We start from the raw sequence: 27,086 nt of genomic DNA, 5'->3' as shown, positions 1-27,086 counted from the left end.
CTTTGGGTACCCGGGAAACCGGGGCGTGACATCACCCGGCGGAAGGGAGACAGCAGCTTGTTCAGCCGCTGTAAGGCTGTAAGAAACCGCCGCTGCTCTGCGCAGCGGGGAACCTTCTGCTTCTCAGAAGAAAAACCCCGACCAGTCAGGCACTGCTGACAACGTGCGATGATCCAAAAGTTGCAAGGAAGTAGCCAGGGGTTACAGCACGTCAAAAGCCACGTTCAGCAAATTTCTCTCTCCAGATAATTTCGTCACTCAGCAGTGGTGGAAAATGGGGACCCGCACGGTGGATGCACGGCTTAGAGGAGCAGGTGGGGCCACCAAAGTCCCCAGCAGTACCCCTAACCGGTTGTTTACTGGCGGGTTTTCCTCTCAGCGTGCGTATGCCAAACCGCAGCTAAAAGCTTAGCGTGTAACCGCGGACGGGAAGCCTTAAAAGCAATGCATGAACCTACGCTTAAGACTATAAATAATTGAATCCGCTCTCAGTGCGGCTCTTCTCAGGGCTGAAGCAGCGGCCCTTCGGTGCCGCTGGAGGCGGGAGGCTGAGCGGGACGCTTCGAGCGAACACTTCGGCGCGAAGCCTTGCGGCCCGCTGGCACCGAGCCCTCCCGTGAGCGCGGGAGCCCGCCCGCCCGCCGCCGGCCGAGCCTCCGCCACCCGGCCGGACCTCCGGCGGCCGGCCGACAGCCGCCTCCAGACCGCAGCGCGGCGGGGTGCGCGGGGTGCGGTGCGGTGTGGACCGCCGCTCCCGGTCCCTCCGCGCCCGCCCCCCGGTGCCGGGCGGAGCGGCATGGCGGCGCGGGCGGGCGCGCTGCGGTGGTGGCTGTGCGCGGCGGCGGGGCTGTGCGCGGCGGCGGGGCTGCGGCTGACCCTGCTGCACACCAACGACGTGCACGGGCGGGTGGAGGCGCGGGGCTGCGCGGGGCCGGCGGCGGGCTGCTCCGGCGGCGTGGCGCGGCGGGCGGCGCGGGTGGCGGCGGCGCGGGCCGCGCACCGCAACCTGCTGCTGCTGGACGCCGGGGACCAGTACCAGGGCACGGTGTGGTTCTCCCGCTTCAAGGGCCGGGAGGCGGCCCACTTCATGAACCTCCTGCGCTACGACGCCATGGTAAAGCGGGCCGGGGGGCGGCGCGGCGGGGGGCTGCACCCCCCTCGGGTGCGGGGTCCGTTCCTCCCTTCCCCGCTGCCGTTCTTTTCTGCGGGCTGAGCGCGTCCGAGGAGGCTGCGGGGTGCAAGGCAGACGGGAGGGAAGCGAGAAGCGATGCACTGGGTGGCGGGCACCCGGCGCACCGAAGGCGAGAGCTGGCAGCCCCACGGGCAGCCCGAAACCGGGAGCCGGTGCCAAGGCTCCACGGAGGAGAATGCGGGGATGCCTTGCTCCCCGTGGGGTCGGGGATGGCGGGAGGGAGCTCCCCGTGGGAGCGGCGGGGGCTTGGGGTGGCTGGACGGGCTCCCTTGGAGAGGGGTCGGCAGAGGCATGGGAGCGAGCCTGGCAAAAGCCGGGCAGGGAGCCTGGCCTGCGACAAAGGGGTTAGCCCTGGCCGAGGCTTTGGTCCTTCGGGAAGGGACCCATGGCACACGTCGGCAGCGCTGCTTCGAAGGGTGAGCGGTTTTAGTTTTCATCAGTCCCGCACCGGTCGCGCCCAGTCCCACCAGAGCTGCGGTCGTGGCAGGGTGCGAGGGGCCGTGTGCGAGTGGCCCGGGGACTGCAGCAGGGCGTCTCTGAGACGGCGCCAGGTCCACGCCTTCACGTGGCCTCTTTGGTCGTCCGAGTGCTGAGAGGAAGGTAGAAGAATTTGGGACTGAGATTAGGGGATGTCACTCCATGTCCTTAAATCTTCCGCCTCAGGGCAATAGCCTATTAATATAGAGAGAGTTATCGTGGCTTATTTTGCTTGCATACAACCCCGGCAGGGAGGAGAGAGATTAAAGTTATGTTTGAGAGTGACTGGGTGTTTATTTCACCCCAACTGACAGCTTGAGGGGAAAGTCTTCTGTGCATATCATGTTCTCTGTCTTCACCTTTTTTGGTTGCTCTGGAAAGGACTGTCTTTTCCCAGGTAAAAATGGTCTTACTCGTTTCTGCTCTCTGCCCCATGGGAAGGGAATGCCCCAGTGCACTCTCCTGGGCTAAATACACTTCATACCAGACAGGCAGATCTGTGAAGGATGCTGCTCGCTGCCCACATGACCTAACGAACAGTCTCCTAATCACAAAATTAACATTAGCAGGGTTTTTCCTCCCAATGGTGACGGAGGGAAGGAGTGCATGCAGTCGGGACTTGCCCTCACTAAGAGCTGGGGAGCACTTTGGGGTTCTGCAGTGCAGAATTAGCTCAAGGTGTTTTTTCCTACCTTTCTTCCTAAAGCTTGCTGCTGGCTGTCACTTCTCAGCCTTGCATTTGCTGGTTTGACTGGTTCATGGGCAGACTGGGAGCTTATCCAGTTCCTGCCCATATCACAAGAAGAAATTCTTTCAGGCAATATCAGCAATGTTGAACTAGTGCTCAGTTTTAGAAACACGTTATGTAGGAAGCACCTGCAGACTGGTTAGGAGATCTCATGGGCTTTTTCATCCAAATAAGATTTAAAAAAAAAAGAAAATCCACACCGTACTGGGTATCCAGAGGCTTGTTCTGGGTGCTGACGCCTTAGGTGAAGTACTCAACCACTCGCTTTCTGTAGAGGTGCTGCATATTGTAGTTTGAATATTGTCAGCAAGTAGAAGGGTACAGGATAGACTGAGAAGCTACAGAGGCGTCAGCACCTTTCTCCGCTACCAAAGAGCCTGGGGACAGTGTTGCTGAGTGTTGAGCAGTGCTGCAGCACCCGTTTGAATTCTTCTGTCCGTGGACCATGGGGACCGCGCAGCAGGGGTGGTGGCCGGGGGAGGCACTGGGAGCAGGGTGAGAGCCACGCTGCAGAAGGGTGAGCTAGTGTTTCTTTAAGCAAAATTTGGGAAGTCACATCCCTAACAGAACGGGTGGGGATTCCCGCGATGGTTAGAAGTGAGATACAGGAGTAGGATTACAACCAGGATGACAGAGGGAACGTGAGTCATAGGAGTTGTTACAGGATGGGGGCAGGAGCCGCAGGAGGGTTTAGGGCAGCCTGGCTGCCTCAGAGGTTTGTTCCACGAATGGGACAGATTTCCATTTACAGGTTTGCCCTTTTCTCATTTATGCCCGTTATCACCTCAAGCCTATTTTCTCCTGTTTAGCTAGGTATTGCTTTCTAAATTTTCTTGGCACTAGCCTTGCTTTTTAGGTGTAATTAACACCAAAATTCAAATTAAGTACTGCAAAGGCACTAATTGGAAGGGTGATAGAAGTCTTCTAGTTTTATTTTAAGTTACATCCTTCTGTTAATTTGTATCCTGATTTTGAAATATTTTTAGCCTGGTTTCTTGTGAAAAGGAGGATTATATGATCATATGCCGTGTGCCTGAATATTTCTGTTCATTCCCTCTTGTGACTTACACTTATGTTGGCCAATAGATTCAGATTTGGTGAATGGATATTGCACAGGTACAGAGTCCCAGAAGCTCTGGGCCTGAGGATAGTCAGGTAGAGTACAGGAACCCCAAACGGTCCACGTCTTCCTCCCCAGAGGAGGAGATGTGTCAAAAATAAAACTGTATTACTAGCCATCAGTGATTTCTCATGAACAAGGGACTTTATAACCGCCCACACCATGGGAAAAATTTTGATCAAAGCTTGTATCCTAATGGACATGAAATAATCCAAATGCAAGATACAAAGCCAAGAGAAACAAGGTTTCATAAGTGGTTGGTTGGAGGTTTTTCTTTCACAACAACCTAATGGCAGTTACATCCAATTCAAATTCTTACTTCATTTGCAACCTTTTTGGGGCCGGGGGGGGGGGGGGGGGGGGGAATTTTAATTGCATATTTAGGCATATGCATCAGCCAAAAGGAAATAGCTTGTTACTGCTCTGAGATGCTTTACCAGTCCGTGGACATCTTTTCAGAAAACATCAGTCAGCATCAAAATGAGTTTCCTTAGAGTATTATTCTTTTTTTTAATTATTTTTTACAGCAAATTAGATTGCAGTTAGAATACGGTTAGAAATGGAATGCATTTGGAGCGCATTGTGTCTTCCCAAGTCAAGATTTTCTTAAAGATAGTTCTCTGTTCTATTGGAAAAGCGCTGCAGCAGTAGCAAGCAAACGATTTGGCTGCTTCCCTGTGGCACACATAGTGTTCTCACTGATGTCAGTGGGAGCAGCGGTTGCCAGTGCAAGTTACTGCTGATTTCCCGATTTTTCCACAGGGCCATTGACTACCTGCCTCTGGGGACCAGAGGAGTCAGGAGTCTTTGTCTCCCTGAAAAGAAAGACACTGCCTATCAGTTGATTGAAATAGTCAGCTTCCATGTGTGTAGTGGCTTCAGGGCCCTGCCTGAGTTGGAATGTGATCAGGGTTAACATAGTCTGTTTGGGGAATAAAAATTGGGACACACACATAGGAGTTGTGTATCTAAGTAGAGCAGAGATGTGCATAAGTCTTTTTAGGTGACAAACGTAACTTTCCCCACTTAATCTTCAGAGTGAAATTATGAGCGCGCTTTCGTCTGGAAGAGTTGGCCCATTGGCTTTAGCACCCCTGTCATGCTCTGCTCTAGCTGCCACCTCAAAACTTGTACCAAGTTTCACTATTACCATGGTTCCATAGGTGCATATTTTTCTTCACTAACACCTAAACATGCTACAAGCTTTTTCTGTATATTGTGCTTCTGCAAAGTTGCCATCTATGGAGGTTTTGCTGGCTGTCACCAAACTTGCAGGCACAGGCATGCGGCAACTTAGGCTGAGCATGACAAAGGGGCAGGAAGGAGAAAGTTCCATGATCCTTCAAGATAAGTCAATTTCTGTCTGCTTACCAACCTAAAACAACTAAACATTCTCATCTTGTTGGTATTACCATGCTAATAAATAAACTGGACTGCTCGTTTTCTGTGATAGTCTTGGTGCTTCTCAGCGTGAGCACACACCTGCTGTGGACTGTCTGTGGAGGTTCTCCTTAGCCGATGAGCATTAGCGCTTCCACTGGGTATTAATATCGATGATGGCTAGAAAATTGTATTTTCTTGTTACATGTTAGAGCACACAAGAACTCTTGCTAAATGTGAATTAAATATGTTAAAAAAAGCTGTAGTGCAAGCACGAGCTGTTAATGTGCATGTTTTATTTGAAGATAGCAAATATTGTCATTGGCATTTAACATTTTCTGTACTAGTTTTTTAAACAATGTATTTTCCATACACAAAATACATGTTTCCCTCAGTGGTTATTTCTAATCTTCTCTCTCACAGTTACAGGATGATAAACTAGTGGGCTTTAATCTGGTATATGAATATAAACACTTATTTAGATATGTTTTAGATTTTGACTTTCACATCTGTATTGATGTAAGAAGTCTGTAAAGCAAAAACCCAAACCTAAAAAAAAGTAACATTTCTGTGTTCGGGAGAAACAGGAATGTGCTGTTTCAGGTAAGATAGGGGTTTCTCCCCTAGAACGTAGACTTGGTTTTCTCAAATATACCTTTGTATGTAACTTATGAGAGTATTTATACTGACTATTGGAGATAGGGTCTTGTATTTTCCTCTTGCTTTTCACAGGCTTTGGGAAACCATGAGTTTGATGAAGGTGTGAGCGGATTATTGGATCCTCTTCTTAAAAATGCCAATTTTACAATCCTGAGTGCAAACATTAAGGGGAAAAATACCTCATTAGTGAATGAAATGATGAAATATGTTCATCCTTTTAAAATAGTACATTTTGACTCAGAATCAGTAGGAATTGTTGGCTACACTACAAAGGAAACTTCTTTTCTTTCACAGCCAGGTATGTTTTATTTAGTATATAAGTTTTTGTTCTTTGTTACTATTTTATTACTTGCCCACCTGTCTGAATCAAAAAATAATGAAGATTTTCAGCTGAAAAGTGAGAAGTTTGTTGTTTTATCATACATCCCTGTATTATTCAACTTAGTAACTGCCTGATTTTTAAAGTGGAGAAGCCTTGTGAATATTAAAAGCCATTTTCATACAGACCTGAATTATTTAGCATCACTGAATTATCTAAGAATGTAAGAAGGTCAGTGAGATTGCAGGAGAGCTCGGGGGGGGCGGGCTTTGAGGTTTTTATTGGGGTTTTTTTGTTTTAAAATTTATATTCTTTTATATTTTGTTGTTATTTATCCATTTAAACAAAAGTTAAAACATCAATACAGCTTGTCTCTAGAATGGAATGTGTTCAAGAAACCAAGACATTTCTCTGTGTGTTGAAATTTTCCTCTTGGATGCCTCCATGCTCAAGCCCTAATAAAAGCCAGGAGAACTTCTTATGTGTTTTTGAAGCAGAAGTTGCCCAAGATGTTTTTAGCTTCTCAGATATTTCCAGAAATTAGACTACAGAAGGAACACCCATTCAGCTTTTACCACAATTGCTTCATTCATGAGTAAAATTAGAGTTGATGAGGAAAAAGACTTCTCCGTTTCCGACTATGTATTCCAACGTTTAAGGGGTTTTGGTTTGTTGAGGGTTTTTTTTTTAGTAAAATAAAATGGTCTACTGGAATGAGAAACACATTTGAATCAGCTGTAGGAGATCTGAGTCACTGCTTGCTCAAAGCTCAACCCCCTTCTGACAAAATCAGGCTTTCTTCCCTGTTTTTTGCAGTAGGGATGCCCTAAGCACTGGTTTAAAATATTTTCCACATTGAAAAAGGGCTTCAGATTATTGCTGCTCTTTACATTGCTTAGGAATAAAGAAGTAATGGATAGCTTTCTTGAGAAAAGCAGTAGGCAATACTTCGAGGAAGTATTAGAATACAAAACTGTTCCTTCTGTGCTTTGTAATTCCTATGCTGTATGTTTAAACTACCAGGAAGTGGATGTCTGAGATCAGAATAGGATTGTGTATCTCACTTCTATTTTACAGTGACGTGGTTTTGGAGTACTTTCTTTTTTTCTCCCAATGAAAGAGAAAATTGATCTGTATTTTGTGTAGGTGATAGAATTTCACTAGAGCTTGAGGGCATGAGGGTAGATATCATCCAACATCAGACGAAGTTTGAAAAATGGACAGACAGCCAATATTGTTTGCTGTTAAGGATTAATGGAATAGGTCTCAGCTCTTCTTCCAAACAACTGTGTTGGTGTGGTGAGGTCATCGAATTCACTTTATTGCAAATAAATATACTAGCAGTAAATCCAGATAGTGTTGGAATGATTCTCTGAAGCATTTAAATGCATTTCCAACAACATCTAAACAATATATTGAATATCTCAGTATGCTGAGATGTTGTAACAGAGACCACAACTAGAAAAAAATGTTAAAAGGGAAGGCTTGTTGGCTCCGTAGATGGAGCTGAACGAGCCCTAAGCTAAGTATATCCCACAGTGCAATTGCCCAACAAGCAGGGCAAATTCTAACAGCAACATTTATAGTGATCAGCAGAGTTCTTATCATTTTCAGCTTTGCCTTCTCAGTGTGTGGAGGAACATTGGGAAGCTTTGAAAATGTGAGTTCAGGATATGTTAATGTAACTCAGTGACTATATATCACCAGTGACCTAGCAATCCTGCAGACTGATAAAATCATGGCAGAGGTGGGTCAGTGGCAAAATAATTGTCAGCATATTTCCTTAATTCAATGAATAAGATAGGTTGTGAAATTTAGATTCAGCACCTTGTTTATCTCTGCACGCTTCTTCCGGCTGATTCAGTTTTCTCAGACTCTGCAGCAGTTGCCTTGGCATGCTGTACACTCTTAGGGCGTTCTCAAGGCTTCAAAATAGGAAGCTTGAAAATGCTGAAACATGTGAATCCCTGCATGACTACTTTCCATGGTCATTTCTTGTGAGTGTGATTTCTTCCTTTGTTACATCTCAGTAACTTCAACACAATTGTGAAATTATAGCTTGTACTTTTCACAGTCTGCTTAAAACAGCTATCAACATACTTGAACGGAGTTTGAAGTCCTTAAATCTCAGTGTTTCCATTGTGAAGGAACAATTAATCTCTGCTGAAGGTACTGTTAATGTTACTGCTTGGAAACCATAGGGGTGGGGAACTCTTGGCACAATTTATAGATGACAGCCAGTTGGCAGTTTTTTCTGAAGTTCTGCTCCGTATTGCTGCACACAGCTGTCATCTCGGCTGGATGCCCAGCCAGTTTTACCACATCTTGCAAGAGTTGTTCACAACTTGGCACATAGACAGAGTTGTCTGTGTATTTGCTTTGCACTGGTAATCCCAAGACCATCTTGCTCGTATTTGGTGGTACCAGCTCACTTGTTTTAGTTCTGCAATCATGTTGTAAGCTCCATAACATAGCTAATGTCTTCATCTGTCCTGAGAAACGCTACATACACATTTGGTGCTGTTAAATAACGCACCTCATTCTGTCCACTGTCTTTTTGTATAAGGTAGAAACCCAAAGTTGCTCACTCTACAACCCTACAGGCAGCAAAATATTTACTAAAAGTATCAACTTGGCCAGTTTTCTAAAGAATTCCACTTTCTAAAGTGGAATTTTAAATTCCAATTATTCCACTTTATTCTGGCTAGATTGCATAATGTTTTTAATGTGCAGCCAGTTCTTTTTCCTTGTTCATTTATAGCACAGTTTGGATGTTTTATCTGAAACTCTACCCCAACTAAAACAGAGAAGAGGATCTCACATCAGTTTAATACCTTGAAAAAGAAGTGCAATACTGACACTAACTCTTAAATAAGAACTTTATTTTAATTCAGATTGTTCTGGAAAATGGGCAATTGAGTACTAAACAGTATATTGTTTTTTCCCAGTTTCTTAGCGAAACAAGCGCTGTATAATTGCTCCTACAGTCCCCTGCCCCTAACAGTGCCAGGAGAAAGCTAGGCCTTGTTCTTACCCTGGTTAGGGAAGTGGGCTTGTTTGGTTTAACATGGGATGAAGATTAATAATACTGTGTCTTTGGTGTACAGTGCATTGTAGGCTGCAGTGGGGCAGAGGGGTGATGGGGCTGGTGCTGATGGGGAGAGCAGGGTTATGGCAGCGAGCAGAGAAGTTAGCCCGCAGGCAACCGCGTGCCAACACAGCTCGTCAGTGGCTCGCTCTTCGCTTAGAGAGCTCAGCTGTCTTCCCTGGACGGGTCCCCACACCGTGGCCATTGCGGCGGGTCTGTGGGTGGCGAGGTGAGCAGTGAAGGGACGATGCTCAAGGAGCGTTTCTCGGACTTCTCCTTTTGCCAGTGGCTCTGCATCAGGCCCAGCTTCCGTCATGCTTGAGGACTTACAAAGAGGGGCTGAAGCCGGTGGATTCCTTCACCCTGGAGAAGGAAGGCTAAGGGGGAACTAAGTGTGGTTTTCCACTGTCTTAAGGGGGTTTATGGAGAAGAGAGAAAGAGGATCTTCCCAGAGGGGCACAGAGAAAGGACAAGAAACAATGGGCTCCAGTAGTACCACAGGAAATTATGGTGGGACGTAAGGAAAAAATTTGTCACGGTAAGAGCGGTTAAGCCATGAAACAGGTTGCCCAAAGAGTTTGTGGAATTTCAGCTTGCTCAGACAAGACTCTGAGCATCCTCATCTGGCTTTGAGTTCCTGCTTTGAGCGGGTTTTGGACTAGATGGCCCCCGGAGGTCCCTTCCAACCTCAATTAACTTATGACTCTTTGATTCTAAGAAGAAGTCCACAGGAAGAAAATGCGGGGATGCGCTGCACAATTCACTCTGCAGTGTGCAGTACAGAGATTCCCTCTGGCAGTAACAGAACTATTCAGTGGGTGTGGTGGTAAACCAGTTTATGTAACCCTCTTTTATCTCTTCCATTGTATCGGCTTCCTCTTCGTTTCCTGAGACATCTTGCACTGGATTGTGAATTTGTTTCACTCCTCCCTTTGTTATGAAATAATGTAAATCTTTTGTCTTTAAAGGCATATTTCAAAATGGTTTGATCAAAAAACTACAGGAAGGAGAGGAAATAGGTAGAAGGGGAATTCTTCCTTGGTTGTCTTCACCAGAGGGTTTAGGATTACAGTTTGTTGACTCTGTTCTTAAAACTTTGTCAAAGAAATTAGCCTCTTACATAGGAGGTCCTTTTGCGCAACCCTATGCCCAGGATAAAAGCACATGTTTATCTAGTGCTCTTGTAACTGTTTGTCGTGTTAGAATCATTTCAGCGGGCACAGAAACCTTGCAGAAAGATTGTGAGTTTCCCGACATTGTGGTCCGGAAAAGGTTTCTTCTTTCAAGACTTCCCATTCTTTACAGTCTCGTTTCAGGACAGTAGCTCAGTTGTACACTGTGCTGCATCGGTATTGCTGAGAGTGGTTTACGTTAGGTGAGAGAAGTTGTATAAAAAGGTCATTCAGAGTTTAGTGCAGGACTCTGAAGAAGCTGCTGTTCAAAGTCTCGGGGGGGGGGGAAGTGGAGAATGAGATGAGTGTGAGAAGACAGAAGACCTCAAAGAAGTGTGATTGGGGAAGTAAAAAAGCTTTAAAGTACAATATGAGTGTTTAGACTCAAACACTTATTCAATATTTGATCCCACAGTTGGTGTCACTGGTTTTGGGCTTTTTATGGAGTTACAGCTTGTTTAATACAGATAAGTATATAGAGGTGAGTGCAGGAATGTTGTGTTAGTCTAAGCACACAGGTGCTCCTGAAAGACTGGGCAACATCAGACGAGATCAGGAGCTTGAACCAACTGAGCACATTTGAAAGCCACTGACATTCGAAGTTCCATTAGTTACACAAAACAGTATCCGATATCAACTACATTATTTTTTAAAAACTAGTAATTAAGTTAGTTTGTAAATATATTCATGTTTGTTCTTTTTTTTTAAGGGACTGATATAATCTTTGAAGATGAAATTGAAGCATTGCAAGTACAAGTGAATAAACTTACTGCCATGGGAGTGAACAAAATCATTGCACTAGGACATTCTGGTTTTACTGTGGACAAGAATATTGCCCAGAAAGTGAAAGGAGTGGATGTTGTAATTGGAGGACATACAAACACATTTCTCTATACAGGTATTTTACTTCTTATTAAAATGTATCTTCTAAAGCAAAGCTGAAACTGGTTATTTCTCTTTAAACTCAGAGAACTTTGACTGATGCAGTTTACTGCTGGCTGGGCTGGGCCAGATGCATAGCTGGTACCTGTCCATAACTTCCATGGAATAATATAAAACAGTCTGTGACCAAGGAATGCGCTAACTCACTGAAAGGTTCCTTAATGCTGTGAGTGTTCAAGGTCACCTATACTAAGCAGGACAGAGGAACAAAGGTAGTAATACCGGTAAATTACTGCCAAACATATTGTACCTGTTTCAAGCTCACACATGTAAAGGAGTAAACAAGTTGTTTACATTTAACCTTGTATGTGACTTAACCAAAAAACCCCATCATATAAGACTTCAAAAGTGATACCAATGTTGATTTTCCGTAGAATCTGATCCTGTATTCATAGGTCTCCATTAGCCCTGTCATTAGAAAACTTTTCCCAGATTTCCTCTGTCTTTTTCATTCCCTCTTTTAATCTCTGACTTTAGTCTTCTTTCCCCTAGACTTAGACATTATTCCAGAGATAAACACTGTTGATCTGATTTCTTACACAGCAATGCTGCTCTAGGTAGAACCTGCCACCAGCAGCTTCTCCAGTGCCGCTGCCTTCCCTGTGCCAGGGTATAAGGACACAAGTAAAAGAAAGGCTGTTTTTTTTTAAACCATCAAAGGTAGCTCATTAAATTTAGCAGAAACTTCATTAACTGGTTGAGAATATAGCAGGAACTCTCTGCAATTTTCAGCCGAATTTCCTGTGTACCCCAGTCATGGGGGTAGTACCACATACCCTAGGATCTTCACCCCTTAAAAGTTTGGCACCGTCCAGTTCATCCTCTCCTCTTCCCACTCATCTCCTCTTGCTTTCTCATGCCTTTTTTGTCTCATCTGGGCTCCCACCTTTTACTATCCCACTTCTTAAAGAGAAACAATTGCATGCTACAGTTGTACATTAAACAGTTCAGAATATCTCTTGAAGTTGGCCTAGGGAATAATTTATGACACAAAGCATCTCTTCTCCAAGAGTGACAGCGAGGGAATTGTGAGGGAAGCGCAGAGAACCCTGTAGAGATGCTGTACTCAAATCTACCCCCTTTTCCAAGGGCTGTACTCTTTTGATAAAACAAGTCTGTATTACTTTTTTATTAACACCGGGGAGGTGAGAAAAATAAAAAAGAAGAAGAAATATCTGGGGGAGATACACCAAAAAATGTGTATCCACTTATTTAGTCAAAATATGTTTTTTGACAGAACGTGGTCTGAGTCTATAGTTTTTATTCCAAGTGCTGAGAAGCACTTGCTGATCCATCCAGGGGCACCACGAGTGCATTTGTGAACCATTCCCTTCTGAGTCAAAGCCATCAGCCAACATTCACAATGAAGTAGCCACATCTGTGGAGGTGATTTGACTGCAGAGTGAAACATTTAATTTTAAGTGTCTCCGTGTGCGTGTCTATGTGTACATTAAGCCTGTAAGCTCTCATTTAAATAAATAGAGATGTAATTAATAACTGGCAGCAGTCCAAGTGGAAACGTACCAGCTGGTCAGCTGAACCTCTGGCTGTCAGGGGAGCTGAGGGACGTACTGCCCATGCAGGCACCCCCACAGAGATATCTTAATTAGAAGGGCCTAATCTTGGACTAGTCCAGCCTGTCTGTCTCTAAGACATTTGCAAATCTCCGGTTTATCCACAGATTATGTGGCAAATGTTGTCTTGCCTTGTTCAGGTGTGCTTTGGGTTTGTAGAACCGATTCAAACAGTAACGGTAGTTTTGGGTTAGAGCGTTTGAATTTCTGATGTTCTGAGAACATGGTGTGTAGGCTAAAACAAATTAAGAAAATAGGAAAGAGTTACAGGTTCTTTGGTTACTGGGTATGAATTTGTGCATTTGCAATGAAACAGCATCTCACATGCTGACTGAGATGCGTGCATGAATTCTAGTGCTGTTTTCTTCAGGCATAAGAAGCACTGAAAAGTCTTTTCATTTCAGAAGGAACACATCTACCTTATAACGGAATAATGTTGTAGTGGTAATTAATCCTTCAAGAAAGCATCAGTATGAGAGAGTGTTTCTCAGAAAGCAAGAAATGAATAAGGCTCTGGACAAGCACTTAACGTTGCGCAGCTGATGTAAACTAAGATGATGACCGGAAAGCATAACTTTCTCTTGCTAATGCTCTGCTCGTTCGAGGACTACACAGTGGCAAGAGATCAAAAGCGATTCCTTACTTGGTTCCAAAAAAACCTAAGCCACTTCTGCATGTGTAAATCCTGCAGAGTTCTCATTAGCTACGGGATTTATTAAATTCTTCCCAAAATAAATATCGAATAGTGAAGAGGCACCACCAAGAAACCAACTCTGATGGCCAGGCTGAAAGTAGAAAAATTAGTTCTCTGGTGAATTTGGTTCAGGTTGTAGTTTGTTCCAGCCATTCTCCCTGGAGAAGAGGTGGGATCGGAGATAAATACCAATCATGTTGGCGTTCTAGGAGGAACATTTGTTGTGCTGCTTATCCCGGGATTTTGTGTTACATAAACAACTGTAAGTGGAAGGAAACCGGTTGTTCTGCGAGCAGTGGAAATGAGGAGCCTGCTTTCCTCCGGATCCACGTCCTCTGCGCTGGCCGCCCCGTGCTCTGGCCCCACTGGCCCCCAGCTCTTGCCGACACAGGGGTGGGAAACACCACCGGGGTTGGGATGGGAGTGAGAGCAGGTTCGGGCGCTTGAGCAGGCTTGGAGGGGCTCAGACCAGGGCTGGCCACGCAGCACGCGAGGCCTTGGCGAGCCCCCTGGCCATGGTCTCTGCCAACGGTGGGGTAGAAATACTGACAGGAGCAATGGGGAGCGATGCTGCACGGGTGACGTTGACAAGGAGACAGGGAGAAGGTGGGTGCCCTTGAGACAAGAGCTGTGCTGTGTAGTTTCCTTTGCCACTTTCCTCCCCTGCATGGTTTCTAAATCCTGTGGCAGCCCATGTCCGCTGAGCCGAGATCTCTTTTCTCCCTAAATGCTGTGCTTTAATCTGTCTGTTCCCAAGTCCTACATCTAATCACAATTCAAACTTTGCAGGCTGTCAAGAGTTTTAAATCCACGACCGCGTAACTCTAATGCTAATGAAGTTTGCTTTCCAAAGGTTTGCAGCCTGTCTGAAATTTTGGAGGCTAAGTTTGTTATAGTAAAGAAAAAAATCAGTTTGGTGTATGCGCAGATTCACAGAACTGCTCCTAGGTATTCTGACTGCAGATTATCAATAAAAATAGTTTAGACTTTTTCATGTCAGGAAGTCCTGTGTATGTTTTACTAATGTTCTAATTTTCTATCTGATGCAGAATAATGTAGTGTGAAGGCTTAACAAGAAACTTTTCAGCCAGAGGCTGGTATGTGTGCATTACTGAGAGGTGCAGATTGAAATAATTGGAATGAAAAGTTCCTTTGTTGCTGTTGTGATATGATGTCACGGAGGAGTCTGCTGCCACAACTTAAAAAACACTGTGGCAGTTATTAGAGCTCAAGTCCTGAAAACAACACTGTCTCTTACGAAATAATGTAACTGAACAATCAGATGTGCGCTTGTCGTCCAATACATTCATTGTTGTTTCTGCTTAATATCCTATTTGGTTTTTTTAAGGCTGAGAAACATTTGAAATGCCATTCTAATAATTCCTTGAAGGTCACATGAGCTGAAGACCCGCTTTACGTGCTCCTTTCATGCAGGCACCCCACCCTCTACTGAACAGCCAGCTGGCCCGTATCCGTTCATGGTTGACTCAGATGATGGGAGGCAGGTGCCAGTTGTACAAGCTTATGCTTACGGGAAATATCTTGGTTACTTAAATGTTGTGTTTGACAAGAACGGGAATGTAGTTGAAGCAGTTGGAAACCCCATTCTGCTGGACAGCAGTGTTCCCGAAGGTAAGTGGCCGAGACGTGAATCTGCCTGCAGCACTACAGTTCAAGTGTTATTATGTCAAATATACAGGACTGTCGCAAAAGAATTCAGCTTTCTTCCTGAGCTTGCAGTTCTCCTCTGTGTAGGGTTCGGGTTGGGTTGCAGTTGTGCCCATTTGCTTCTGTTTCTCAATCTGAACAGCGGCCTTTGGATATGTACAAACTCCGTCTAGGTTTTTGACTATTTAAAATCACTGGAAGTCCTTTTGTAGGAACTCAGGTGATACACTGCCTCACCATTTAGAAGAGTCTATTTTAGCTAGCCCTGTAATTAAGATTTAAGAGATCATGAGGACTAATTTACAGTGTTTTGCCAGAGGCTAGGTTCTTTGGAACAGAGTTTAGGGCAATGCAGCAAACTGGCAATGTTCCAGAAAAAAACTGGAATACTCTGGCAACGTGCAAATATAATATACAAACCCACGACTTCTTGTTTTCAGTGCTGAGGGTGTTGAATGTTTCAGCTCTGAAACATTCAAAGGACCAGGAGGAGGAGAGTCTCTCTGTTGCTTTCTGTTCGTGACTCTGTCGGAGCTCTCTTACCTGCTTTTTGTCGGCTCTGTAATTCCCTGGGGCTGGTTCTCCAGTCTTTGTTGCTTGTTCAGCGTTTGCTGTATGAAGCTCTGAGCTTTTGTCAGACTTTCTAGGTTCTACCAGAGTATTTATAAAATAAATCCTTTAAAAATCATTTGTTCATGGATATTCTTATTTACCATGTTACTCTCAGTGATCTGTTAATGTAATGAGAAGATGTAAAGAGACTTTACATTCTCTCTCTGATGTCAGTAAAAGCAAAAATTCAGATATGTAGGTGCTCTTGTTCTATAAATGTTGCTGTTGCTGACAGTTACGTGGCAAATTGCTTAAAACTAATAGCTGACATAAACCAGTTGTGTCGTTGTCTGTCTGTATATACAAGTATCTTGGTATCTGCTTTTTTTTCTGAAAGAATTAGATTTGCACCCGGCAGATAGATCTGCGGGTTTGTTCCTTGACACTGATACTTGAGCTAGTATTCCTTTTAGGACTGCATTCAAGGGGAGGAAGCTATAAATAGAAAAAAAAAAAAGAAAAAAAAAAGAAAAAAGATATGATGTCAAATAAGAACAATTTCACTTGTATATTAAAAATTCTCTCGCCTGTCGAGGTAGGTGCTAGAAACCCCATTGGTCAGAGGTTAGAACAGGACTGGGAAAAAAGTATTTTTAAGTGTTTTAGAGGAGAGAACCTTGCTGTGGCACAGGAATAGCTTGTTCACTTGGCTGTCCCATCCTGCCTGCTCCCTTGCCAGGCTTTGTGTGAAGGGAGCGCAGAGTTCATTCTGCTCAAAGAGCCTGTAGGGAAAGTGCAACATTTTAGAATCGTGAAGAGCAGAGGGTTTTTTTTTTCCTAAGCTTTGTATTCACCAAAGTGTCACTAATATGAGATACGTGTGATGCTTATTTTACACTTTTATACTACTTTATAGATGAGCACATTAAAGAAGAAGTGGAAAAATGGAGGAAAAACCTGGGGAATTATTCTGAAGAGATTGGAAAAACTAGTGTTTACCTGAACGGTACAAGCCAAGCGTGCCGTTTCCACGAATGTAACATGGGGAATTTGCTTTGCGATGCTGCGGTAAGGCGTTGCCACCACAGGTGGCAATCAGTCACCTCTAAGCGTTGTGCCCCGGCTGTCAGACGAAATGTTCCCCAGCTCCAAACTATCAGCGCATGGGCTCCCTGCCGCTTTCCAACACCGTAGCACCTAGAAGGATCTGGCGGAAGGCAGGCTGTCATGAACCTTGCTGCATGGAGGCAGGAGCGGTTTATTCTGTGTGCGTGTATCTTTGTGGCCTCATGTAGAGAGCAGCTGGTTGACAGCGGGCTCTGAGGCTGCAGCTTTAAGAGATGGGGCAGTCTGATCTAAGAGCCTGTTCCTCAGGCAAGGAGGAGAGCTCGGCTCCCGCCCTGCTGCCGGACCCTCCTTACCTTGTGCCCCACCATTGCTCACAGGGCTCTTCTGCTGCTTTTTTTAATGCACTAGCATAGAAAAAAAAATCTGGGTCGTTTTCTGCCGAGTTACTGATACGACTTGTTCCCCTGAAGAGCCCCGAAGGTGCCATCTGAAGGGGAGGAGGGGGGAAGGCCGTACACCCAGCTGGGCGCAGAGGAGGTAAAAGCCCCCAGCAGCCCAGCCCAGAGGGAGCCTCCGGCCCTTGCTGCATCCTGACAGGTATCACAGGGATTGAACAGTCAAGCAACACCAGAAGGCCTCTTCGTGAGAAGGCACTTCCACCTGTTAAACTATGCAGGTTTAGTTTCTTTTACTCTCCCGCAGTGGCACCATTTCCTTTGAGTGCGCCGGGGAAAAACATTCACAGACGGGACTGTTTCCAGAAAATGAGCGTTGCCATAAACGTCCTGCAGCATTGTCACAAAGTCAGGAACCAGTTAATGAGTTTTCATTTAGATGTGTCCCCAGGTCTGTTTATCCAGTCCATGAGATTGCTTTCTAATCCTTAAAATAATTCTTAGTTCATGGGCTATTTTCCAAATTAGATTAAGAGTTAGGAATTCTGCATACAGGTCTACTAAAATTCCAGCGCCTTGCTTTTTCTTCCTGCTAGACTTTTTTATGTTTTTATTTGAAAAATGTGATCAAATGCTTTGGCACTTTTCAAGCTTAGAGAAAGTAACTCTGTGATCTTTCAGTAGTCTGTCGGTTTTCTGGCTATACATTTTGTCTTGGGAGGTCAAATTCTACTTTAGTCAAATCGATGTCCCTAGACAACTGTCTGCAGTCATCAGCAGATACATGGACTACCCTTCACGGTCTTTGCCTTACCAGTTCTGCACTTGCTTTCCTGTCTGCTGCCAGGTGTTCAGGGGTGTGAAGGTGAAAACCAGACCTGCCTGTTCCATGGGCTTTAGTATTTAGAGTTGTCCTGGGAAACGCAGACATTGAGAAATGTAGAAGACTGATAGAATGGTTGTACTGGGTCACAACAGAGGTGCATTTAGTTCAGTGATGCTTCTCCAACAGTAGCCCAGAATCTCAGAATAAAAGGCTGACAGACCCAGATGGCCTTTTACAAAGAGCTTTAAAGGAACTCCGATGTGAAAAGGCTGTGAAATTGTGAAAACAGCACTGTGTCAGCTCTTGTTTTAAACTGCCTCTGCTCAGGATGAGAGAGTTGCAATCCATTCATTGATTGTGAATTATGAACGTAAGAATATCCCATGGATCTGGCCATAGGGGATAGCTTTGGTCACTCAGCTGGAGCCACGGAGCGTTTACACACCTGCAAGTCAGAGGCTGCAAACACTTAGCACAGGGGTGCAGCAGAGAAGTGGCCGGACTGGAACAGGGGACGGGACCGACCATCCCTACGCCTTGTCTCCAAGAGCGACCGAGTGAGGATGGTGAGGAAAGAGCGTACTCCTGGACAAGCCTGTGGAGATGCTATACTCAAATCTGTCCCCATCTCCCACCAGCTTGCAACTCAGGGACTTCCCAGTTCAGAAGTGGTGTCTTGGTATTTGCTAGCTCCCACTGGAACTTCTCTTCCCCAAACTTGCCCCATCTCCCTTTGACTGCTTTCAGGCTTCGCAACAGCCGGTGGCAGGGTGTTCCACCACTGACCTGCACATCCCGCAGAGACCTTGGTCTTTTGTCTGTGTGCAGCCTGCTGCCCACCGGCTGGATGCCTGCTGGAGGCCGAGGAGTAGTCCTTGCACTGTAACAGTTGGTCTCTGTCCACCCTCTTCACACAGCTCATGATTTTATGGGCTTCTCAAATATTTTCCTTCCATTGTCTCTTTACCAGGTCAGACAGTCTGAGCCTACACCATCATTCTAAAGTTCAGAAGCTTTCCTGTCTTGGATCATCCTTGTCACCCCTCTCTAAATCTTTCTCAGTTTTTTATCGTTATTAAAACCAGAAAACAGTGTGATTCCTACCCAGCCTCCATGTGCTCGTCTTGATGTTATAGATTTCTGTTGTGTCCTTCCTGAGTTTCTCTCTTTGTGAGACTGAAGAGTCATAACCATAGTCATTCCTGCATGGAACCCAGTCCATCCCTTCCATTATCCTTGTTTCTTTTCTCAGCCTTTTCCTGTCCTACTCAGTTATTTCTGAGAATTAACACTGTAGGCTTATTGTCCTTATGCAACTGAGTACATCCCTCGTCTCTGTGTTCTTTACTACTTAGGATGCCGCAAGCAAATATTATCTTGTCCTTACATTTTGTCAGAGTCTTGCCACTGTTGGAGACACAATGCTGTGCAGAGTAGACTTTTGGGTTCAATCCAGCATGCCTGTTCCCTCTTCCGCCACTCTTCTACATCTTTCTAGTTTGCCAAGACCGTTCCAAATATTAAAAACTGATCTCAGTTAAGCCAAAAAATCTTAATTCCTTGTAACATACAACAACAGCTAGCTTAGTTTATACATTCCCCTACATGTTTTTAAAGTACAGCTATATTTAAGGTCCTCTTCACTTCCTGATTCTCCAAATATGCTGAAATCATTTGTCTTTATCACAGTCATTGGAATCAAAAAATCATCCTTGCTTTGTTCAGCTGGCCTGCCCTGGCCATGTCATATACACACTGACTACGGGAGAGCCTGAGAGGTCATTGCAGAAAAAGGCACATATTTTTCTCGTTAAAAGTTTAAAGAAGCAAAATACTTATTTTAATGTTTTGCCTTGCCTTTTTTTAATAATTAAGTATTTTACAGTGGGGCTGAAGGTAGTGCCAAAGAAGATATAAAACCTTTCTGTCTCTTTTCAGTCTCAGTTTGTATTGGGTGTATATTTCCGAAGCCTAGACGAAGTGAAGGTTAAAGAATCCCTTTAAACATTTTCTTTTGGTAGCTTTATGAGAATGTCGGACGTCCGGATGAAAAGTCATGGAACCACGTTTCAATGTGCATCCTGAATGGAGGCGGGATACGGTCGCCCATCGATGAGCAGAGCGCTAACGGTGCGTAACATTACGAGCTGAATGACAGCTTTATCACGAAGGAAGACTCAAGCTGTCATGCAAGCCTGAACACAGTGTTAGGTACGGGCTTGTTTCAGTGGGATTGGCACAGTGTTTGGAAGCAATTTCAAACTTTCTCAAATGGTTACCCATCTTTAGGGTACAACTGCACTTGGGCTGGTGTTAGCAGAAGTTACTGGAATTCTTTGTACACAATGCTTTTTATAATTTCCCTCTCTCCTTGCTGCCTTGGAACAAAGAAAGACGGGGGCCATTCTTCGCCTCCTACACTACAGGGTCATCCGGTACGGTCGCTAGGAGCTTTCTGTAGTCTGCTGCAGAATAAGTGTATTATGGGGTTTTGTGAACCCTAAGGTTTTACAGTTTTTATTTTCCAGTATCACATAAATGAAACCTGAAAACCAACACCTTTAGCTAAATCTTTCTGTAGGACTACGTGAGTAAGTCTTAAGCAACTGGAAAAATTGCCTGACTTCGTAAGAATAGCTGTGTTTCTTCGTCTTAGGTCGGTGGTTTGTGATCTCTTCTAGCAGAGTTATTTGAATAGCAATACATGCAGTTACCTCAAACTCAGATTTATTGGTCTTGATACTTGCTGGATGGTACAGACGCAGGTTTTTTGCTTGGGACAATATACGTGATGCTTACCTCTACTGGCCCTCACTTTCTTATCTTGTATTTGCCACATTCCTTGTCAAAAATGTACTGTTAAATGATCCTAAAATAATTTTGTGAACTTAAAAAAAAACAAAACAAAAGTAAATAATGTCTCATTCCCCCAGGCAGCATCACTGTGGAAGACTTGCTGTCTGTTTTGCCATTTGGAGGTCGTTTTGATTTGGTAAGGGTAAAAGGCTCCACACTGAAAGAAGCTTTTGAGCACAGCGTGCGCAGATACGGAAGAGGAAGCGGAGAGCTGCTGCAGGTTGGAGGTACGTGTTCCTCCTTCCTCTCCTCCGTGTTCCCGACCGCCTGTCCCTTCTGTTGGCCCTGGTCGTGTGACACCTGGAAGCCCCTTTAAGAATGGAAAGGAAGCTGGCCACACGTCTGAGCCCCGTGCCCCACGCGCGCCAGCCAGCCAACACTGTCTGTCCTGCATGCGTTGAGCTGAGCCGCGGCAGCACCCAGGCCATCGCTCTTCCCTTCAGCAGGGACAGGATTCCCAGCTGGTTCCACAACCCACAAGGGCAGCCGTTTAACACTTGGGTTAACTGCAGGAAGCTGTAACTGGGTACAGCTGTAACACAGTAACAGCTGCAGCAATCCCCAGTTTTCAGTTCTTCACTGGTGGCCTACCTGAGACCCCAGACTGGGCGTCTCTGCCAGTTACTGCCAAATTTCAGTTTATCAGAATCATTTTGTGCCATTGTCTCATGATTGCTGACAGTTTTAGAGTGAGTCCAAGTGGGCTATGGAATTGCTCCAGCGAATTTCTAAATATTTTAGGGAAGAGCAGCTAATATTGAAAACATACGCATTTCTTGAGTTGCAGCTCCCATATATTTATCCAGATGCGTACTAGGCTGCAGTCACTTTTAGTCCTGGTCTCTCTGTGATGCAGTGCAGATTTTATCATCTATTTAGCAGCAAAGCTAAACTTCGAGGGCGGGTGCTGGCAGATTTTGACACCCCCCCCCATGCCTTTCCCCCCACGTAGCCTGGTGATGGGGCACTACCCCCCGATGTCATCTAGAACCCCCACATGCCAAGGAGACAGCCTAGGTTCCTTACTCTCACCAGCAAGTTACCACGTGCTTTGGTGCCCCTGTAAGGTAAAGCAGCAGCAGCCCCCCCGCTCGCTGCCCTCTCACAGACGACAACTGGTAGCTCTGGAAGGGGTTCAGGACAGAAGATCCAGAGCAGGAGGGCCGCCAGTGCTGGGAGGGCCTCCATGCTTTGGACGAGCTTCAGTGGCTTCCGGATCAACAAACTCTTGGCAGTGGTGTTGTGGGGGCCTCTCCCGAGGCTCTGGCCGAGGAAGGCTCACAACCAGAAACGTTACTTCTCCTGCAGCGAGCAGAAACCGCAGCTTTCAGCCCGGGCCTGGCTTGTCTTTTTTCAGGACAGTGCCTGTTATCCATAATAGCTGCTAAGTTAGGGTGGCTGGCTGGCTTCAGAAGAAGTCATTTCAGCCAACAAGCCGGGGGAATGAGAAAGCGTGTGACTACAGCAACAAGGGAAGGTATTTTTGCCCTGCAGTATCCTAATCCCATGACTACTCATTTCCTTCTGTGCAGCAGTGACAAGAACAGATGACGAGTGAAGTAGCTGAGGTGGGACAGCGCTTCAGCAATTCTCTCATCTCATGAGTTTTCTTTTATAAAAGCTGAGTAGCATGCAAAGAAAACGGGGCACTAACTGGTATAACTCAGGATGATACAACCCCTCGGTCACAAAAGCTAAAGTAAAGAGCCAGCTGAAGATGATGGGGATGCTGCTTCTAGCCCTGCATGCTCAGCAGGCACTGCCTAAAGCGGCACTGAGACGTGTGGTTTTGCAGGCATCCGCGTGGTCTACGATCTCTCCCGAGCTCCTGGAAGCAGAGTTGTGAGTTTAGAAGTGCTTTGCACAGCCTGCCGAGTCCCAGCCTACGTCCCGCTCCAGACGGATGAAATATACAATGTGACGCTTCCGTCCTACATGTTATTTGGAGGAGATGGCTATCACATGCTGAAAGACAAAAATCTGGGATACAGTAAAGGTAAGTATGGGCACCAACAGGGTAGCAGGCAAACAGCTCCCAGAAGTTAAAAGATCTTTCTACAGTACAAGTCTTAGACTTTTTGCTTTTACTGGATAGATTGTTTGCTTCTAGTCTGATGCTCTGGATTGCTAGATTTGGTTGTAGCCAGCAACAATATTCTTTTTCAGTTAAATCACAGAAGTTTCAAGGAGAAACCAAGCCTCATCAATTCAGCACTGCTTAGAGAGCAGTTCTGAGATCATGATAAACCAGACAAAAAGCAAAACCCACACGTATTACGCTTATTGCCTTGCACTTGTACTCCTCGCTCAACAATGCATCAAAAAGAAAGGTCCCGTTTTCTTTAGAACTTAAATTTCCACTGTACAGAAGTATTTGCAAAGGCAGAATTGTCAGCTCTGCTACGACAGGACGCGCAGCTCAGGCAAGGAGCGCAGAGGGTGAGGGGAAAGGCTCCTGCCCCTCTGAAGGCGGTGGGGCCCGGCGAGGTCGGCGGGCAGCAGCGCGCCGGGGGCCCATGGACGCCCTGCAGAGAGCTGAGAGGGAGGCGTTTCACAGCGCGGGCCCAAGAGCCTCCAAAGCTGTGTGCGAACTCCCAGAAATTCAGCATTCGTACAACAGACGCGTACCTCTCCCAGGAAAAAGGGAAACTTGAAAAAAAAAATTGAGATTAAAATTATTATTTCTGAAAACACAAAAACGATGCAGTGCTGTATTTAAAAAAAAAATAAGTATCTTCTAGGAGCACACCTACATTTTGCAGAACTTTGATTTCCTATGTTTTGCTTCTGGATGGTAAAAGCATGCTTTTACCAAAAAATTTTCCTTTCAGACCTTCATTACAGACTTTTTTTTTAGTTCTGCAGGGTGTTTCAACTTAAAATTGATTCTCACAGGTAGGACTGGTGTTTCAAATCAAATTCAGCCGACAGCTTGTAAATTTGGGGAGGCCGTGGTTTTCAGTAGATATCTGTATACACAGAAATAAATTCACACAGAGAGAAATCATTAGGAATAATGAACGGCAACAACTAGAAAGGTTCTGGTAAAGTCTTCCAGTACAGCAGAGGGGCAAAACTACCGTTACTTTTATAATTACTTTAGGATTGTAAGAGCTTGGATCAGAAGGGGCTCATGACAGGGCTGGCAGCAGTGGCTGAAGAGGGGTCTCCTGCTGCAGAAAACCCACATGTTCGCACAAAACCTTCATGTGCACATAGCAGCGCACAGACTAGAAATTCTTCCTTTAAGAAAAAGTAAAGTTAAATTTGAAAAGGTGTTAAGCGATAGCTTTGCCAGATCTATAGCACTCTACTCCAAACAGATGGGAGCAGCTCAAGCTACCTAAATCTGACTGGAAGTTACCATTGTAACAGGCATAAAACAAAACAAAAAAAGCCAGACAATGCAAAGAGAGAATTTTCTTTTTTTTTTTTTTTAAATACGAGTTCCTACCAAAAATTCTAGCTACAAACCACCACAGAAGTTTTATCTGCACAGAAGAAACAACTCTCCACCCCCCTACACTGCCTTGACGTGCACCGATTCAGCGTGGCAACCCGGAGAGAACAGTTTGCTTTAAGGGTTGAGCTAAACCCGCAATTTTAGACAGGTTCTTCAATTGTGGTTAAGAGCCAGGCTGCCGCACAGAGCGCTATTTTGTTTCTTTCTTTGCTTGTTTAGGTGAACCTGATATTGAGGTTGTTTCCCGTTACCTGCAGAGAATGAAGAGAGTTTACCCAGCAGTGGAAGGTCGAATCAAGTTTTCTTCTGGAAGTCTTACCAAAGCAAGCCTCACCCTGATTTCTGTACTGTTCACTGTAACGTTCTTGCATTCGTGATTTTTGCTCACTGTGCTTTCGTTTGGAGGAAGGCGGGAGGAGAGATGGTGCTCTGAACTGTCCTCTTTGCTCACACCTTAAAATGAATGAGGGTTTAGGTTTCTGCACGTCGGCAGCGAACAGCACGGAGAGTCACGGAGGCCCACCGTGCAGACCGAGCGGGCAGAACTCATGACTTCTCTTCCTTTGAGTCAGCAGGTACCCGCAATTCAGTCTGAGGTTTCAAGAAGCACAGTTCCAGTGAACGTTAATGCTCCACCATGAAACCACCACTGACCGCAAAGAGATATTTTTAACTTGTCAAATTCTTTTAGCTGCTTTAGATAGCAAGTTAAGAATCCGATTCCAGTAATGTAAACAAGCTTCTAGAAATGGATTTATTATAGGTGTATATACCTTCCTTTGATCTCCACTCAGGGGTAAAGCTTTCAGTCTAATAATTCTACTTTGCTTCCAGTCATATTTATCATACCTACACCAATGCCTGAAAGAGCGGGACGAAACTCAGTGTCATTAAAAGCATGAGGTCCATTTACATGTAATTAAAAAAAGTTTTTCCATTTTACTTTTGAAGATGCAGTATCTCACTTACGTCTTCCATTAATAAAGGATGCAATGAAACCTTGACTTGATTTTGATCAATTTTAACAAGCTGAGTATACATACTTCACTGTTTAGTATGACCAGTTTGGGAAATGTATCTAGAGCGAGAGCACTGTGATTATGTTTTATATAAATAGGCTCAATTTTGCACCTTTTTCCAAAGACCGAAGCACAGGACTCCTGGCCATTACTCTATATCAGCAACATGCAGAGAACGTCTGGAGAAGAGGAGGCTTAGGGGGGACCTTACTGCTCTCTACAACTACCTGAAAGGAGGTTGTAGTGAGGTGGGTGTTGCTCTCTTCTCCCAGCTAACTAGTGACAGGACAAGGGGAAACAGCCTCAAGTTGCATCAGGGGAGGTTTAGACTGGGTATTAGGAAAAATTTCCTTACTGAAAGAGTGGTCAGGCATTGGAACAGGCTGCCCAGGGAGGTGGTGGAGTCACCATCCCTGGAGGTGTTCAAAAAATGTGTAGATGTGGCATTATGGGATATGGTTTAGTAGGAATGGTGGTGTTGGGTTGATGGTTGGACTCCATGATCTTAGAGGTCTTTTCCAACCTACAGTTCTATGATTCTATGAATGTCAGATGCATGCAGTGACTCCTGCAGCACCGTGGCATCATTTGGAAGTGGTCCGGTAATGGGGCTTTTTACAGCGTAACCTGGCTTTAGGAGAACTGTGGTCGTAACTCCCAAGGCTGTCTCTTCTAAGGGAAGGCTGTGTTCAAAAAGTACACAGTTATAAGAGATGAGCTAATGAGGACAAAATCAGAAATTAGACTAAATGCTCAGTGTACGTTTCTGACACTTCATCAAGAAGTGACTGCTTATGAATGAGTGCAAACAATGTTTATCTAGGATCATTCACATCTGGAATTCTGACGTGAATGCGTTTCCATGTTGTTTATTGCTGGATTAAACTGATTATCAGTGTTTTGAATAAACCTGCTTTGTCTTTCCGGAAAGCGCACTACACTCTTTTTCAGACCGAAGCTACTCACCTCTTAAACTCACTGCACCTGCAGCTTACAAGGAGAAGGTGCATGAAGACAAACATTCAGTGTGCTTAAATTGCAAGACCTCATTAGTTTCCACATAAATTCAAGGGTTGCGCATGAAGAGATCTGGACGACACAGCTGCACGGGGTAAGCTGTGTTAGAACAGGGAGAAAACACCTGACCTTGACATGCTACTGGTTATACCACGGCATTGATGACTTGTCAATACCAGTCCCTGAAGTTATTAATTTACAGACTGGTCTTCCCCAAATCAACATAAGACCAGCAACAGAGCGCACTCGTGGACCAAGCTGTACCTGCACGCCAATTTTTAAAGGGTTGTAACAACTCCTTTGGCACACCCAGAGAGAAATTTCCCAGAGAAGGGAAAGATGGGTTCCACGAATGGACATAGTCGAACGATCACTAAGGAGCTGGAGCACAAATGACTGCAGCACGTCCTTCTACCTTGCTCCTCAGAGCACCAGGCAGAGACTGGACACACTGAGCTGTCTTTGACCCCTGAAATGATCTCCCGTGCAGTTTCACAGACCAGCGCATTTCAAAGCTGCCCTCCTTTGCCCCTGCCTTCCACATCACGCTCAATGCCCAGCCCTTAGATATGATTAGATATTAGTACAAATATCTGAAGGGTGGGTGTCAGGAGGATGGGACCAAACTCTTTTCAGTAGTGCCCAGCGACAGGACAAGGGGCAACGGGCACAAACTGAAGCACAGAAAGTTCCAGCTGAACATGAGGAAGAACTTCTTCCCTCTGAGGGTGACGGAGCACTGGAACAGGCTGCCCAGGGAGGTTGTGGAGTCTCCTTCTCTGGAGATATCCAAGACCCGCCTGGACAAGGTCCTGTGCAGCCTGCTGTAGGTGACCCTGCTTCGGCAGGAGGGATA

At 45.2% G+C, this 27,086-nt stretch overlaps 1 protein-coding gene across 2 annotated transcripts; it reads left to right on the top strand.

Moving 5' to 3' along the window:
- Positions 1-112: 112 nt before the first annotated feature.
- Positions 113-25,198, top strand: NT5E (5'-nucleotidase ecto). Of its 2 annotated transcripts, none has more exons than XM_075414417.1 (9): positions 113-314; positions 5,650-5,875; positions 10,866-11,054; positions 14,801-14,998; positions 16,503-16,654; positions 19,897-20,005; positions 20,809-20,958; positions 22,527-22,727; positions 24,414-25,198. In XM_075414417.1, exons 1-9 carry the CDS (start codon positions 294-296, stop codon positions 24,569-24,571), a joined length of 1,404 nt encoding a protein of 467 aa, XP_075270532.1. In that variant the 5' UTR covers positions 113-293; the 3' UTR covers positions 24,572-25,198. The 2 variants fall into 2 exon arrangements, with proteins under 2 accessions (XP_075270532.1, XP_075270531.1); XM_075414416.1 differs by lacking the exon at positions 113-314 and adding an exon at positions 797-1,114.
- Positions 25,199-27,086: the final 1,888 nt, after the last annotated feature.

This window comes from Opisthocomus hoazin, chromosome 2 (genome assembly GCF_030867145.1).
Source record: "Opisthocomus hoazin isolate bOpiHoa1 chromosome 2, bOpiHoa1.hap1, whole genome shotgun sequence".
Taxonomy (NCBI): Eukaryota; Metazoa; Chordata; class Aves; order Opisthocomiformes; family Opisthocomidae; genus Opisthocomus; species Opisthocomus hoazin.
This window is presented reverse-complemented; position numbering and strand designations above follow the sequence as displayed.

What these genes read in the sequence shown, in the direction of transcription:
- NT5E (XM_075414416.1), top strand. Translation starts at nt 797, where the DNA reads ATGGCGGCGCGGGCGGGCGCGCTGCGGTGGTGGCTGTGCGCGGCGGCG. An exon ending in TCCTGCGCTACGACGCCATG is followed by an intron (nt 1,115 to 5,649) that starts GTAAAGCGGGCC and finishes TGCTTTTCACAG; the next exon opens with GCTTTGGGAAACCATGAGTT. An exon ending in CGATGAGCAGAGCGCTAACG is followed by an intron (nt 20,006 to 20,808) that starts GTGCGTAACATT and finishes TCATTCCCCCAG; the next exon opens with GCAGCATCACTGTGGAAGAC.